The following is a 14,803-nucleotide window of genomic DNA, read 5'->3' on the forward strand; positions in this document are numbered from 1 at the left end:
TATATATATATATATATATATATATATATATATATATATGCCAAAGTACTTGCCATGCATGGCATTTGATAAATAATGCATCTTAAATAAAGTATCTTGTTTAAACCTGCAAACCGGTCTCTCATGATTGAGATAGATATATATATATATATATATACACACACACACACACACACACACACACACACACACACACACACACACACACACACACACACACACACACACACACATACAGTATGGAGTCATATCAATGTTTGATAGCAACACAAAAGACCACCTGACAAAAGATGAAAATACAATTTATTACATGTTTTCAAAATGAATATTTTACAGGTGCATTCTGCCGCATAATAGCTTACAGACATGCTTTTTATTTTATTTGTTACAATAAACATTCCTGTAGCCATCCATTTGTTTTCAAAGGTGAATAGAGTTTTTGCAAAGCAGTTGAAGCATCCTAGACCAAAAGTTGACACCAAGCACTTTATTTCATTAGATGCAGCCTCTTTGTGGCAGAATGAGTCATGAGTCACCCGAGTCTCCTCACCTGAAATCATATTCAAACAGCGTTCCAATACTTTGCCATCCGACACACCTGTCCATCACCTGGTGGTAAATAACCCAAGACGTCCCATCAACTCCCCTTCCTGTGTCTGACCTGTCACATTTGTATCCAGAGACTGCTGGCAAGGGAATGAGAATCTGCACCAGTGAAATCAACTTCTGGTTAGTGGCTGCAGGAGTTTCCGTGGCTTTTACTCCTGAAGAAGCAGTTGATGCAAAGCCTCCCACACACCGTCAGTCCTGGGGAACATGCTATACCTAAAGAGTGAGAGAGAGAGAGAGAGAGAGAGAGAGAGAGAGAGAGAGAGAGAAATAAAATTGAAGATAAAAATAAATAAAATCAATTCCAGTGTCATAAACAACAAACTCCAAATCCTAACCCTAACAAAAATCCGATTACTATTAGAGATGGGGACTCGAGTCACACTATTAATTGCTTGAGACTTGGCTTGCTGCATGAAGAGAATGTCTGAGACTTGACTTGACTTTGGATCTGGTGACTTGGGACTTGACTTTGACAATGTTAATTCTGTTTTATAAATTTGTATGGAATGACTGAATTTATTGAAGTTTAAACTGATTATAAAAATCTAACTCATGATGCTCATTGCATTGCACTGCATTGAAAAGTCCTAGATGTTTAGTTGTCTTTAAGATATTAAACTGATACTGGAGTCTTGATTTGCTCTGACTTGACTTGGTGATCTACATTTAGACTCAACATGAATGACATGGACTTGACTTAAACTTGTGCCTCAAGACTTGAGACTGATTTTGGACTTGAGCAAAGTTGACTTATCTTCTAGTAACACATACATGTAGATAACATTGTAATGGTGAAACAGGAGTGCAGTGCATATTAGTTCTAAACCAAAATACATGCAGGAATCTGTAAACCTAGAGGAGGAAACACACACACACACACACACACACACACACACACACACACACACACACACACACACGCACACACACACACACACACACAGCAAGGGAACAGCCATCACAGATAAAGCCTGACACACCAAGCCGACCGTCGGCCCTCGGAATAGACCCTTTTCACAGCTGCCATTTTGTGAAACACAGGTGCAACCAACTCACTAATTAGGGCCCCAGCACTGGAACACCTAAATGGACTGGAAGTTGGAAACCCTAATTAATGTTTTGGTACATCCTGCCTTTTAGACACAAAATGGCCACTGTGAAAAGGGTCTATTGTCTCATTTTTGCGGTGTGTCCCGCACCGAAGCAGTGCACAAGAACAGAGGGCACGCACAAAACTTCATCTCATCTGATCAGTCCAATACACAAATATTTTCACAGCGATGTGGCCTTTGAAAAAGCCTCTTGAGCCTGTCGCTGTATGACAGGGCTATTAAACTATATTGTTCAGGGGCCACATTGTCAGAAAGCTAAGGGCCCGGGGGCCGGACATTTCCCTGAGCTATTATTATCATCAGCGCCACCACATTTTAAAATGTTTGATTTTACTACATTGCAAAAGTCACCTAATCATAGCCTCATGGTCCATGTTTTTTTTTGTAATTCTATTTTCTTTTCATAACAGAAATTAGAAAATAGTTACACATCAAAATCAATCCACAGATGAAAAACGGAAACAGGACCTGATCGTTATCTGCTGATGAAGCCTCTGTGTCATTGAGAGAGTGGCAGAGAGACAGAAGGGGGGGGGGAGAGACAGAGGTGAGTGAGACGGAGAGAGAGGTGAGACAGGGAGAGAGATTTGTCTTCCCCCTCAGAACTGGTCTGCGGGCCGGTGTGACTTGATTGGCGAGCCGGATTTGGCCCCCGGGCCGCCAGTTGAATAGGCCTGCTGTATGATGTCACCAATTTAGTGCTGTTTCTCCTTATTTTTCACCTCTGCCTCTTCCTTTCTCCTTCCACAAGCAAAAGACCAGGCCAGAGCTGACAACACCAGTGCTGTTTGCAATGTTTTATCAGACATATTCTGGATTAGAAGTAGCTACATTAGGAAACCGTTTAAGTGGTGAGCGAGAGTGCAGAGTGGTGTGAAAATGGTAGGCAAACTCTGTCTGCTTTGTTCTAAGTATCTGGTTATATCCTAAGTATCTGGTTCTATCCGCAGTCCTGGTCTCACGCAGGGCGCAGAACGTACGTGGTAGTTGACCGTCAGCTGTAGTCATCGCGGTGTGTTCAAGTGCAATGTTTTGGCTCCGACACAGGTGACGTGAGGCGACACAAGAGTCGGCCTTCGTTGCCACTAGTCCTTTGAAGTTGGGTTGGTGTGTTCCAGCCTTAAGTGTGAGGAAAAAGGACTGCAGGTGATAACATATTTAACACTGGGTGGTGTTATACTGTAACAGTTGGTTACTAATCTATGTATCAAACCCTTTCAACAGGTTCTGTTAAATGACATGTGAACACATAGGGGATCAATCAATCAATCAATCGAATATATACAGTATACATATACAATTAATTAATTGATTGATTGATTGATTGTGATGCCATCAAACAAAATCAATGATATAAGAAGAATATAAGAGTAATTTGAATTCAAGCTCATACAAAGGAAATAAGCCTTCTGATTGGCAGCAGCGTGGGGTCATCATGAATCAAACCAGCTGCCACCATCGGCATTATAGCCGTGAAGATCCTGTCCAGATGAGCACAGAGATGAAGATGGAAAAGGGCGGGCAGGTGGAGGGTATGGAGAGAAAAACAGAGAGAAGAAGATGGAGACAGGACACAGGAGAGACATCGAGAGGGAGAGTTAGAGAATTACAAAGACACAAGATATCGGAAGCATTGATGTGAAACTGAAATGTGACAATGTGTTTTGTTTTCCTGAGCCTCAGTGAAGCAGAGAGACGCTCATTACTGACAGAAGGAGTTTATTCTCTTTTCAAAGCATTTCTGTTATAATTGGGCATGCCACATTTTGAAGTTTACTGGCGCCATCAAACGCTTCACATCAAGGAGCATGACAACAAATGCAACTTGTTTTAGTCCTAATAACTCCATGGTCAGTAAAGTACCTTTATCTGTGAAAGCTTGTTGGATCACTGGGGAATGTGTGAATATATAAGGGTAAACCTGGTCTATGATTTAGGCTGAGGGTAAACCTGGTCTATGATTTAGGCTGAGGGTAAACCTGGTCTATGAGTTAGGCTGAGGGTAAACCTGGTCTATGAGTTAGGCTGAGGGTAAACCTGGTCTCTGAGTTAGGCTGAGGGTAAACCTGGTCTATGAGTTAGGCTGAGGGTAAACCTGGTCTATGATTTAGGCTGAGGGTAAACCTGGTCTCTGATTTAGGCTGAGGGTAAACCTGGTCTATGAGTTAGGCTGAGGGTAAACCTGGTCTCCGAGTTAGGCTGAGGGTAAACCTGGTCTATGATTTAGGCTGAGGGTAAACCTGGTCTATGAGTTAGGCTGAGGGTAAAGCTTTTTGGTCCCGTCAGGCTCGTTACTCACAAACGTCTGATTCCCGACTCGGACGGCTCAGCGGGAGTGGCGCATGGCAGAGGGGAAGGGATGCAAGCAGTGGAGCAAACTTCATCCTCCAACTCCTCACTGAGGGATATGAAACAGGTCATCGTTCACGTTTAGAGTCGAGTGTGATATGGATTATTTAGACACCCAAAATCTCAATTTCATAGATAACAGCGGACCTTCTGTAATACGCCAACTCCTCCTGTAGCATGAACACTTGGGCCTTGAGTTCGTTCTTCTCGTACAGGACGTCGCGCAGCTCCTGCAGGGTGAAGCGAGGTTTGTCTGACTCCTGCTCCTCCAGGCTGCCCCTCTCCTCTTCTGGTTCCTCATCACCTAACGCCTGCTGGAGTCCAAACACACCGTCAGAGTTCTTGCTATTTCTTGTTTTGTTTTTCTCCCCCTCCCTGCACAACATAGACGTAGCGGCACTACAAAAGTATTAGAAAGCTCCATCATTCTAAACTGAATGAAGTTTGGTGGTCCCTGATGAAGGCCACAGCATGGGCAAAATAAAGTGGAGTTGTTTTATCAATCATTTTGTCTGAAGAGTACATTGGAACTGTTTTGGGAACTCTTTCATTTAATAGCAAAAACAACAGACCAAAGACGGAGCACCTTCCAAAAAGTCTTTAACAAATCAGATGTTATTCATTTGAGACAAAGGCTTGTGTACTTATCCTAAAACGTAAATCTTCTAATGTCAACTGAAAGCATGTCACATCATGTGAGACTTGACACTTGAAAATGTTATGTAAAATAGTCTGTTACTGGGCTGCAGCTATGACCCACAGCACGCCTGTGTGTAGAGAAAAGTTTGAGCAGGTAAAGAGCTGGTGTTACCAGTAATAACACTGCTACGTCCTCGTCTTCGTCACCATCTTCCTCGTTCAATTCCCCCTCTGTTGAACTTGGGAGGAGTGAAGCGCTGCTCTCTGACTCAAAGCAGTCAGCCAGGAAGCCAGTGTCCCCTCCACATTCCACCCAAACTGAATTTTGCTTGCAGGAGTCAGCTGGTACTGCCACCAAGGACTGGATTTGAGACACATGACAGCCACTTAACGCACTAGAAAAGCAGCCTTTCTAGGCACAAATACTGGGCCTATATAGACACCAATATACACCGCTTTCTGGTCAAATTCTTATTACTCATTGCACATTGTAATTGCCTCTAGCTCAGCGTATGACTGATCAAAAGTTTTCAGTTTGGCAGACACATCGCATACCCCGGTAAGCAGGTCTCCAAGCCGTTTTGCTGCATCCGTTTTATGAAAAGTGAGAAATCTCTTCCATAGTTTGCTTATAGAGCTCAATAGTCACGTGACTTTCCGTGATGTTTCCAGCCCCGGAACAGGATTCCCCATTCACTTTCTCCATAGACATTTAGAAAAATCCTTATACTGTATGATGAGTTTTAAGGCTGGAAACAAGCCAACCTGTGACCTACTGAAACAGGAGTGACCATAGAGCATTTCACTTGGAGCAAAAACAAAAAATAAAAACGGGGAAAAGAAAATAACATTTGTTTTATTTCAGTTTATATTCAGTCATGGGCTGGCTTGGTTCCAGCCTTAAAAAGTTAAGTTAGGTTATCCTTTATTTATCCCCATGGGGAAATTCATCCTCTGCATTTGACCCATCCTCTACTAGGAACCTTCCTAGAACTAGGAGCAGTGGGCAGCCGCAGTGCAGCGCCCGGAGACCAACTCCAGTTCTTTTTGCCAGTACCTTGGTCAGGGGCACTGACAGGAGTATTAACCCCTAACATACATGTCTTTAGGTGGTGGGAGGAAACCGGAGCACCCGGAGAAAACCCACACGAACACGGGGAGAACATGCAAACTCCACACAGAAAGGACCTGGGACGGACCGGGGTTCGAACCCGGGACCTTCTTGCTGTGAGGCAACAGTACTAACCACTGAGACAATGTGCCGTCTTTATATAAGGATTTTTCTAAATGTCTATGGAGAAAATGAATGGGGAACTCTCTTCCGGGGCTGGAAACTTCACGGAAAGTCACCTGACTGTTGAGCTCTATGATGGTGGATTTTAAATTCATGAATACAAATGAAGTTCGATGTGGGCGTTCAGATGAGTGAAACACGTAAAGAACACTTTCAAGCTGAAGCAATGAAATCTCATTCTCCTACTTCATCTAATATGACCTGAATCCTCAATCATCATTATGGCAAAAACTAGGAAAATAAGGCCCAAGTTAAACATAACTGTCTGGAACTATCCTTTAACCACTTTAACCCAAACCTTACAGTGTTTCCCACAGGATTTTGAGTATTTGTGGTGGGGAACGAGATTTTTTAAAACATTTTAAAGTAAAATGCATGAATTTGGTGTACTTTGAGAAAGCTTAAGAGCAAAATTAAAAGGCTAGATCTATGAAGAACATGTCATCATTACTGTGCTGTGGGTTTACAATGACAAACTAAATTTCTCCCTATAGGTCAGGGATACTCAACTTGCTTTGCCACTTTTGTGAAATGATAGAAGGCGATGGGCCAGTTAATAAACAAACAATATACATTTTTCTGTAGCGGATTGTAGGTTTTTGGGGTGTCAGCCGGAGTTTAGGCTGACAGTGTTGTGCACACCGGATAGTTAGTTAGGTTAAGTTAGTTAGGTTAAGTACATACATAAGTGCCTGGGTAGCGAGCAGATGGCGGTATTTGACAATTTAGCAGCTAAATCATAGATTATTGAAAGATATTCCATATTCCAGACTGAAATGCTATAACAGAAGTATTGGCCAGAATGACATGAACATTTATTGGACACTTATTCAGCGGATATCTTGCATGTTGCGTTCAGGTGCACTGTAACAAAAAAAAAAAAAAAAAAAAAAATTTGGTCAACATCTTTTTGTGGCGGTCCAAATCCTTTTATGGCGGCCCGCCACAAATTCCTTTATGTATGGGAAACACTGCCTTATCAGCGTGTTTTGTATTCTCTATTTATCGGCTGTTGAAGTAATTTTTTCTTTGCTTACTGCCGTCTGTGCTGATGTAGACGGCGACGTCCCAGACTTGATGAGAGAGGCGGACTGCGTGTTAGCAGCCTCTCTCTCCAGTTCCCCCTCGTGGCCCTCCTCTCTCAGCCTGGCCGCCTCCCCCTCCTCATGGTGCTCCTCACTCAGCCTGGCCGCCTCCCCCTCCTCATGGTGCTCCTCACTCAGCCTGGTCGCCTCCCCCTCCTCGCGTCGCTCCTCTCTCAGCCTGGCCACCTCCTGCTGCAGAGAGCCCAGCTCCTGCAGCCGCGCCTGGGCCGCCGCCTCCAGCTCCGTCCTCTGCTGGATCAATGCCTTGCCCTGGGCCTCCATCACACCTATCCTGTGCCGAAGGTCCTGGTTGATCCTCATCAGTCGAAGCTGCTGCATCTGGAGCTACAGATGAGGGAATTTGTGTTTTTTAATCTTCTGGTTAAAGAAACGTAGATTATTTCCCCCCGCGTGAATTCTTTTGTCAGAGGCCAGTTTGTGCGGCTAAAATCTCACCGCCTCAACATCCTCGTTTCTCAGTGTTAGCTCATGGTCTTTCGCCCGTATTTCATCCCTCTGCTTATCCACCATGTCCTTCAGCTTCTTCATCACCTGTCTTTCCTTCTCTGACATTCCTGTAGGTATCACAAGGAAGACATACACAACATTTTGACAGACGTAACATCATCAGTCCATTTTAGAGACTGTGTGATACTGAAGGTCAGGAGGACTTCTACCTGCTATTAACGGGTTTGTTACACCCACCATGACTGCAATTTAGATGAATGTGTGTCAGACAGCAGAGAGTAATGACCCACTAGTGCCCACATTTGGCTTCAGGTTCCTAAGGTGTGTGTGTGCATGCGCGCGCGCACGTCTGTGTGTGTGTGTGTGTGTGTGTGTGTGTGTGTTTTGTCCCTGAGCGCAAGTATCGCTGTAGCCACCATGAGAGTCTCACACAAGGCTTATGTATATTTTGGTCTGCTTCAAAAATAGTTTACAGGCTCCCGGGTGCCCCCCCCCCCCCCCTTCACAACCCCCCCTCCTCTCTTTTACACCAACATGCAAGCGTGCACCATATACATTTCCCCACGTGAGTGGAAACACGCTGAACTGCATGGAACAGTTGACAAACGACCACACATCAACTAAGACAAAATGTAGGCTAGTTTATACACTATGAAGTCATATTTCCGCACACATGGCATTTGTAGCCCTGGATAGTGTATTTCTACTGAAAAATAGGTGCAACTGATTCAGACGGCAAGTCCTAACAGGACAGCGCGTTGCTGCTACTGTAATACTGCACAGTATTTACACAGTCAGCATCAACTGAGTATCGAGGTCACTGACAAGATCTGACACAGCAGCAGGCATGGTGGCAAGACTTCAACAACACAGCAACTCTGACAATTTAATCCTCACGATTATTCGCCATGCAGTTTAAAATATGCACAGTTTCATTATAGCTTAGCACATGACACTAAGCATTGATTTGTAGCAGGCAGCGTGGTTCATAAGAGTGCAACAACTGTTTGACCTGCCCTACATAGTAATGGTTACAGTGAGTACCGTACATGTGATTCGGTAGCCTGATAGCAGGCTGAATTGGCAACTCATTAGACTGCATTTCCTTCTTCAGAAGCAGTCAACTCAACTGCTCCCCCTCGGACAGATACTAAGGAGTCATGGCATTCAATTCCATTCCTGTGCAGATGACACGCAGATCTACCTGCAAACGTCCCCCGACAAACACCTTGGCCTATCCCGAGCTGCTGGATGCCTCAAAGATATCCATCACTGGATGAGTGCCAACTATCTGCATCTATAAATGTCAGTAAAACCTGAGGCCATTCTCATTGGGACCCTGCAAACACAAAAGGCTGCCATCACCCACATCACCATCTGTGGCCACTCCATCCCCCTTTCCTCACTCATAACTAACCTTGGTGTCACACTGGATTCATCACTATCTCTCGACGGACGCACACATCAAATCCGTCTGTCAAACCTCATTTTTCCATCTGAAGAACATCTCCAAACTACGCCCCTCACTAAGCAAACCTGATGCAGAAAAACTGGTTCATTCCTTCATCAACTCCCGTTTAGATTATTGCAATTCCCTATTCGCTGGCCTTCCATCCAAAACCATCCAGAGACTTCAGTTTGTCCAAAGCTGTGCCGCCCGAATTCTCACAAAAACACACAAGTCAGAGCACATCACCCCGGTTCTGCACTCCCTTCACTGGCTCCCAGTTAACCACCGCATCACCTACAAACTTCTCCTGTTAACATACAAGGCCATTCATACTGCTCCAACCTACCTCCAAGAACTAGTCACCCCTCAATCCTCACTCAGATAATGCAGCTCCAACCTCCTTTCTGTCCCTAGGACCAAACTGGCAAGCATGGGTGACCGTGCCTTCTCCTCACTGGGCCCCCGGCTGTGGAATCAGCTCCCAGGACCACTCAGGGCTACAGACTCTTTTGACGTTTTTAAATCAAAACTTAAAACCCACTTATTTATTTTAGCTTTCCCCTAGGGTCCTCCCTCCCTCTTTACACGTGTTATGTTTTTATCCTTTTATCTTTTTATTCTTTTAGTAGCTGTTTTTATATTTATATTTTTTATTTTTCCTTGTTTGATTGCTTGATTGCTTTTATCATGCATCTGTAAAGCACCTTGTGAAGTCCTTGGATTTTAAAGTGTGCTATATAAATTGAATGTATTAATATTATTATTATTATTATTATTATTAGTGGGTGGATTCAAAGATGGAAAATTGAGAAGCACAATGGAAACAAGCTCTGCAGCTTTATTGTGTGATCCTGGGTGATGTTTTTCAAATGTACCTGGCTTTATTTTCTGACTTCATGTGCTTGTTTTGAAGATTAATCAAATTAATTAATAAATCAAGTGGGATTTTGAAGCACAGGACAGAACCAAACCAAAGCATTTGATTCCACAACAATATGTATCCATTTTGAAGAAATATTATTTAGAAAATGATGTGTTACAGTACTTCAAATGTAGTGATGATCCCATCTTTTAAAATGTAGTATTTTTTTTACCTGCCAATTTAAGAATTCACAACAATCTTCCTTATCAGGACAGCCGAAATGGTATATTTTAGCATTTGTGCGTCTCTCAAAATACTAAAACCAGAGAATTTGTTTTTAGTGTGTGTGCCAGTAATAATTAGTTATGTGTAGGTATCACTTTCTCCAAATGAGTACCATGTTTTGGACTGAAAATATTCAATCAGATCAGATCTCTATTTTAAGTTATTGTTGTCATTTGTGGATGTGTTACGTATCAAGCAATATCCACAACTAGTGCTTATGTGATTGACTGTTGTATGTGGGCTGTGCTGTGCGCCGCCTACCCTCCTGTTTCTGCAGGTCTTCCTCTGTGATGGGCGAGTCTTTGAGGGCGAGGCTGGTCAGCAGCCTCCTGTTCTCCGCTTGAAGCTGAGTGATCTGGGAGAGCAAGTCCTGTGCCTCCCCTCTCCACACATCCTCCACCAGTTCCAGGTCCTGACCGGAGACGCAGCACAGCACAGACACAAACACCGCCACAATAAATGCAAGCACAGATGCCTTGATATGTGCTGAGAAGGAAGTTGGATAGAACTGTGTGACGATGGGCAAGCTACTGGATTATGCATGCAGTGCAAAAGTTGTGAAGTTTCAGTTATTATTCTTATTATTATTTTACATCATCACAGCTACATAAGATTGTAATAATGCTTTCAGGCTGATTATAGACATAATTTGGCATGACTGTTTTCCAAGGTCAGACCGAATCAATGTTACCAGTTGTCGTCTGCTGTTACCACATTATTTCAAGTTGTGTCCAGTGCCTTTTCCTTTCTGCCTGTGTTTCTGTGTTAGCATGTTAGTAATAAACTGATCATGTAATCCAAAATACAGTTCCTCTATATGGCACTGGGAATAGTCCATAGGCTACAGGCTTTAGGAATTGCTAATACAGTAGTAGACCAGTCCATAACAACTTTTTGTCTGTTTACAGGTCAAAGGGCATCACCAAGGTTTTCATGCTATATTAAATGTCATGCCAGTCCTGTCCACTTATATAGCCTACTTTTTTTTTTTTACATTTTCATATTACTGGCGGCAAGAATAAAAAAAAAATCGATATCCCCCCTGCTCTTGGGTTTTGTAGGACAGTAAGGTGTTTAGCCGGTAACACTTCATAATACTGTAACACAAAAAATGGGTAGTTACTGAGGAACGAGTAAGGAACGAACCATTAGTTCATGAATAGTTAATGATTAGTTAATGAGTAGTTGATAGGTAGTTCCTTAATGGTAGTTACTTAAGAACTGACCATTAGTTACCATGTTAACGAACCAGTAAGTAATGATTACTTCCCTAATTTTTTTTTTTTTTAATATTTCACTAGTTCTTGGCTCAAACACTTAGTAAAAAAAACACTTTTTTTGGTAGGGTTTACATATCGCACTTCCGGTGGGCGTGGCCTAACCAAAGTAGGCTAGAACTGTAGCCACGCCCCCAAGGAGTTCGAATGTGAAAAATAGGCTCCGCCCCCTTTCCCTGGCTTCCGGCGGGGGTGGGTGGAGCCAAAAAAGGTAACTCCGCCCCTGAAGGTCGTAGCGCCTCGGGGGCGTGGTTTTAGTGGGGTACCTCGATCTCCTAAGTGGGGTAGGGTACTTTACTAAAGTGGAGAAGCTACACTTTTTAAATTTGCATACTTGAATAAATTCGTCTTCACTAGTAAAGTAAGCAGGAAGTAATGGTATATTCCTTAGGAACAACTCAGGAAGATGTACTGCTTTACTTGAGGGGGCACAAACATGTTAACTAATGGTAAAGTAAGCAGGAAGTAATGGTATATTCCTTAGTAACAACTCAGTAAGATGTACTGCTTCACTTGAGGGGGCACAAACATGGGAACTAATGGTAAAGTAAGCAGGAAGTAATGGTGTATCCCTTAGTAACAACTCAGGAAGATGTACTGCTTTACTTGAGGGGGCACAAACATGTTAAGTAATGGTAAAGTAAGCAGGAAGTAATGGTGTATTCCTTAGTAACTACTCAGTAAGATGTACTGCTTCACTTGAGGGGGCACAAACATGGGAACTAATGGTAAAGTAAGCAGGAAGTAATGGTGTATCCCTTAGTAACAACTCAGGAAGATGTACTGCTTTACTTGAGGGGGCACAAACATGTTAAGTAATGGTAAAGTAAGCAGGAAGTAATGGTGTATTCCTTAGTAACTACTCAGTAAGATTTACTGCTTCACTTGAGGGGGCACAAACATGGGAACTAATGGTAAAGTAAGCAGGAAGTAATGATGCACTAACATGGTAAATAATGGTAAGGTAATCATGAAGTAACGATGAGTACTCATGAACAACTGGTAAGTATTTGGTGGAGTCATGCTCACGAACATGGTAACTAATAGTCAGTTCTTAAGGAACTACCTGTTCATGAACTAGTGAAATATTTAAAAAAAAAAATTTTAGGGAAGTAATCATTACTTACTGGTTCGTTAACATGGTAACTAATGGTCAGTTCTTTAGTAACTACCATGGGAACTAATGGTCAGTTCTTAAGTAACTACCATTAAGGATCTTTAAGGAACTACTCATTAACTATTAATGAACTAGTGAATGAAAACAAATGAAAAAAAAAATTAGGGAAGTAATCATTACTTACTGGTTCGTTAACATGGTAACTAATGGTCCGTTCTTTAGTAACTACCATGGGAACTAATGGTCAGTTCTTAAGTAACTACCATTAAGGATCTTTAAGGAACTACCCATCAACTATTAATGAACTAGTGAATGAAAACATATAAAAAAAAAAAAATTAGGGAAGTAATCATTACTTACTGGTTCGTTAACATGGTAACTAATGGTCAGTTCTTAAGTAACTACCATTAAGGAACTACCTATCAACTACTCATTAACTAATCATTAACTATTCATGAACTAATGGTTCGTTCCTTACTCGTTCCTCAGTAACTACCCATTTTTTGTGTTACAGTATTATGAAGTGTTACCGTTTAGCCTACAGTAGGCCAGTGAAGTAGTAGGCTACATTGTTCAACAGTAATAATTACTAGTTATATCAAATGTAGTCTATAATTAACTAAATGTTCTCTAGGCCTAGTAATAACTTAAGTGATTGGTTAGGGCTAAGTTACATGATAACTTGTTATAAGTTTGTCAGAGTTGGGGAAAGTTGCTATGCCTATGTTGTTGCAAAGTTACTCTGTAATTAACTCGTTATTGTAGCCTATATTACAAAACATGCTGCTCTGCTCTCAAGGCAAGTGTGTTGTGTTGCTGTAAATCTCAGATTGCTCCAGGCTGTGGTCTCGGACCTTCTGGTGTCTCCTGTCCTGCTCGGAGCGGTCGCTCCTCTCCCGCCGAAGCCTGTCCAGCTCCCCCCGCAGCTGCTCGGCCTCCTGGCCCGCGGCCCCGCGGCTGACCAGCGTCTCCAGCAGTTCCAGGACCCGCACCACTTTGGGCATGAGCCGCAGCAGCGCCTCGCAGCCGAACTGATCGATGATCCGCTCAAACTCCTGGCCGAGCACCGCGGCGATATCATACACGTCCATCACCGTCAGCTCCGCGGCGGGCTTCTCCAAGGCCGACACCGACACGCAGCTCTCCATGGTGGCTGTTTGTTTTCTGCAACGCCACTCTTTACCATAGACTACACCTCTCTTTTATGCTCTACATTCAACATAGTCTTCCATCCTTCCCCCCTGACGCCTTTTCTACCCCGCAATTTGTCTTAAATAATAGTTTCAAGGCAAGCATTAGGTTTCAGCAAGCCAGATGATGTAAACTTGGTAAAACTCGCCGTTCCTGTTTGTTGGTTATTATCTAAACAACTTTGACAAGTGCGGGCGGCACTTCTGTACTGTACTGTACTGTTATGAATGCTAACGCTACCTTCAAGGTCTCCTCGGAAGCTCGTCCTTCAGTCGTGAAATACATTATACAGTCAATGAATACAACACATTGTTTCCCTTCAGTAATTGATTCACAATGCTCCCCGCCCCTTGGACGTCACATCTAGGGCTAGGCAACTTTACCCACTGATCTATACAGTCAGTGTTTTACCACCACTAGTGGTTACCAGTCTGGTGGGTCGTTCATGTGAGGTTTTTCCAAATTACAACATTTAGCCAGTACCCGAAGGTAGCAAAAGCCCCCGCCCCCGATACCTGAACGAAATGCCTGTCATACTGTGCATGTCATGATTCTTTTTTTTAAATATGGCCCTTACTAGCTCAATGACTCTGATTTGGCCCATTGCAATTTAGATTTTTTTTCTTCACTATCTTTGTAGGCTATGTTTATTTTTATATTGTGTTTTGTTACTTGTTTAGGTTAGAAACCTGTATGAAATAGGCAACACACATATAACATAGTTAGTCATAAGATATTAATGTAGCTGCAAGTCTACAAAGAATGAGCATTCAAGTAGCCAAAGGTTTGTGGTCAGGAAAAACAGACACTTTCATTTTCTGGTGTATTTAGCTGAACTGGATTTCAGTTGCAAATTGGCTACAATCTTATTCTTTGCTTTTTCATTTCATTTGTCTGCAGAATTTTCCTGAGTTAAAATTATGTAATGGACTATAGTCTAACATAGTACAATGTAATATCTGCACGACTATTTGTTGGAAGTGAATTCCTTGAACAAGACAAAGTAACATAAGACATTAAATCAATGTATTGTTTATTTGTTTGACATGTACACTTCTTACA

At 42.6% G+C, this 14,803-nt stretch overlaps 1 protein-coding gene across 5 annotated transcripts; it reads right to left on the reverse strand.

The window, feature by feature from the left end:
- Positions 1–295: 295 nt before the first annotated feature.
- LOC310783614 (RILP-like protein 1) lies at positions 296–13,950 on the reverse strand. 5 transcript variants are annotated; one of them, XM_083644510.1, is made up of 10 exons: positions 13,405–13,950; positions 10,418–10,568; positions 7,548–7,666; positions 7,044–7,436; positions 4,885–5,073; positions 4,221–4,384; positions 4,024–4,122; positions 3,118–3,205; positions 2,705–2,864; positions 296–825 (listed from the first exon to the last, which is right to left on the reverse strand). In XM_083644510.1, the coding sequence occupies exons 1-10, from the start codon at positions 13,696–13,698 to the stop codon at positions 731–733; spliced, it is 1,752 nt and encodes a 583-aa protein (XP_083500636.1). In that variant the 5' UTR covers positions 13,699–13,950; the 3' UTR covers positions 296–730. The 5 variants fall into 5 exon arrangements, with proteins under 5 accessions (XP_083500636.1, XP_083500637.1, XP_083500635.1 ...); XM_083644511.1 differs by having other exon boundaries at positions 2,705–2,843; positions 4,221–4,387; XM_083644509.1 differs by having other exon boundaries at positions 4,221–4,387.
- Positions 13,951–14,803: the final 853 nt, after the last annotated feature.

This window comes from Poromitra crassiceps (assembly GCF_964638095.1).
Source record: "Poromitra crassiceps genome assembly, chromosome: 10".
Taxonomy (NCBI): Eukaryota; Metazoa; Chordata; class Actinopteri; order Beryciformes; family Melamphaidae; genus Poromitra; species Poromitra crassiceps.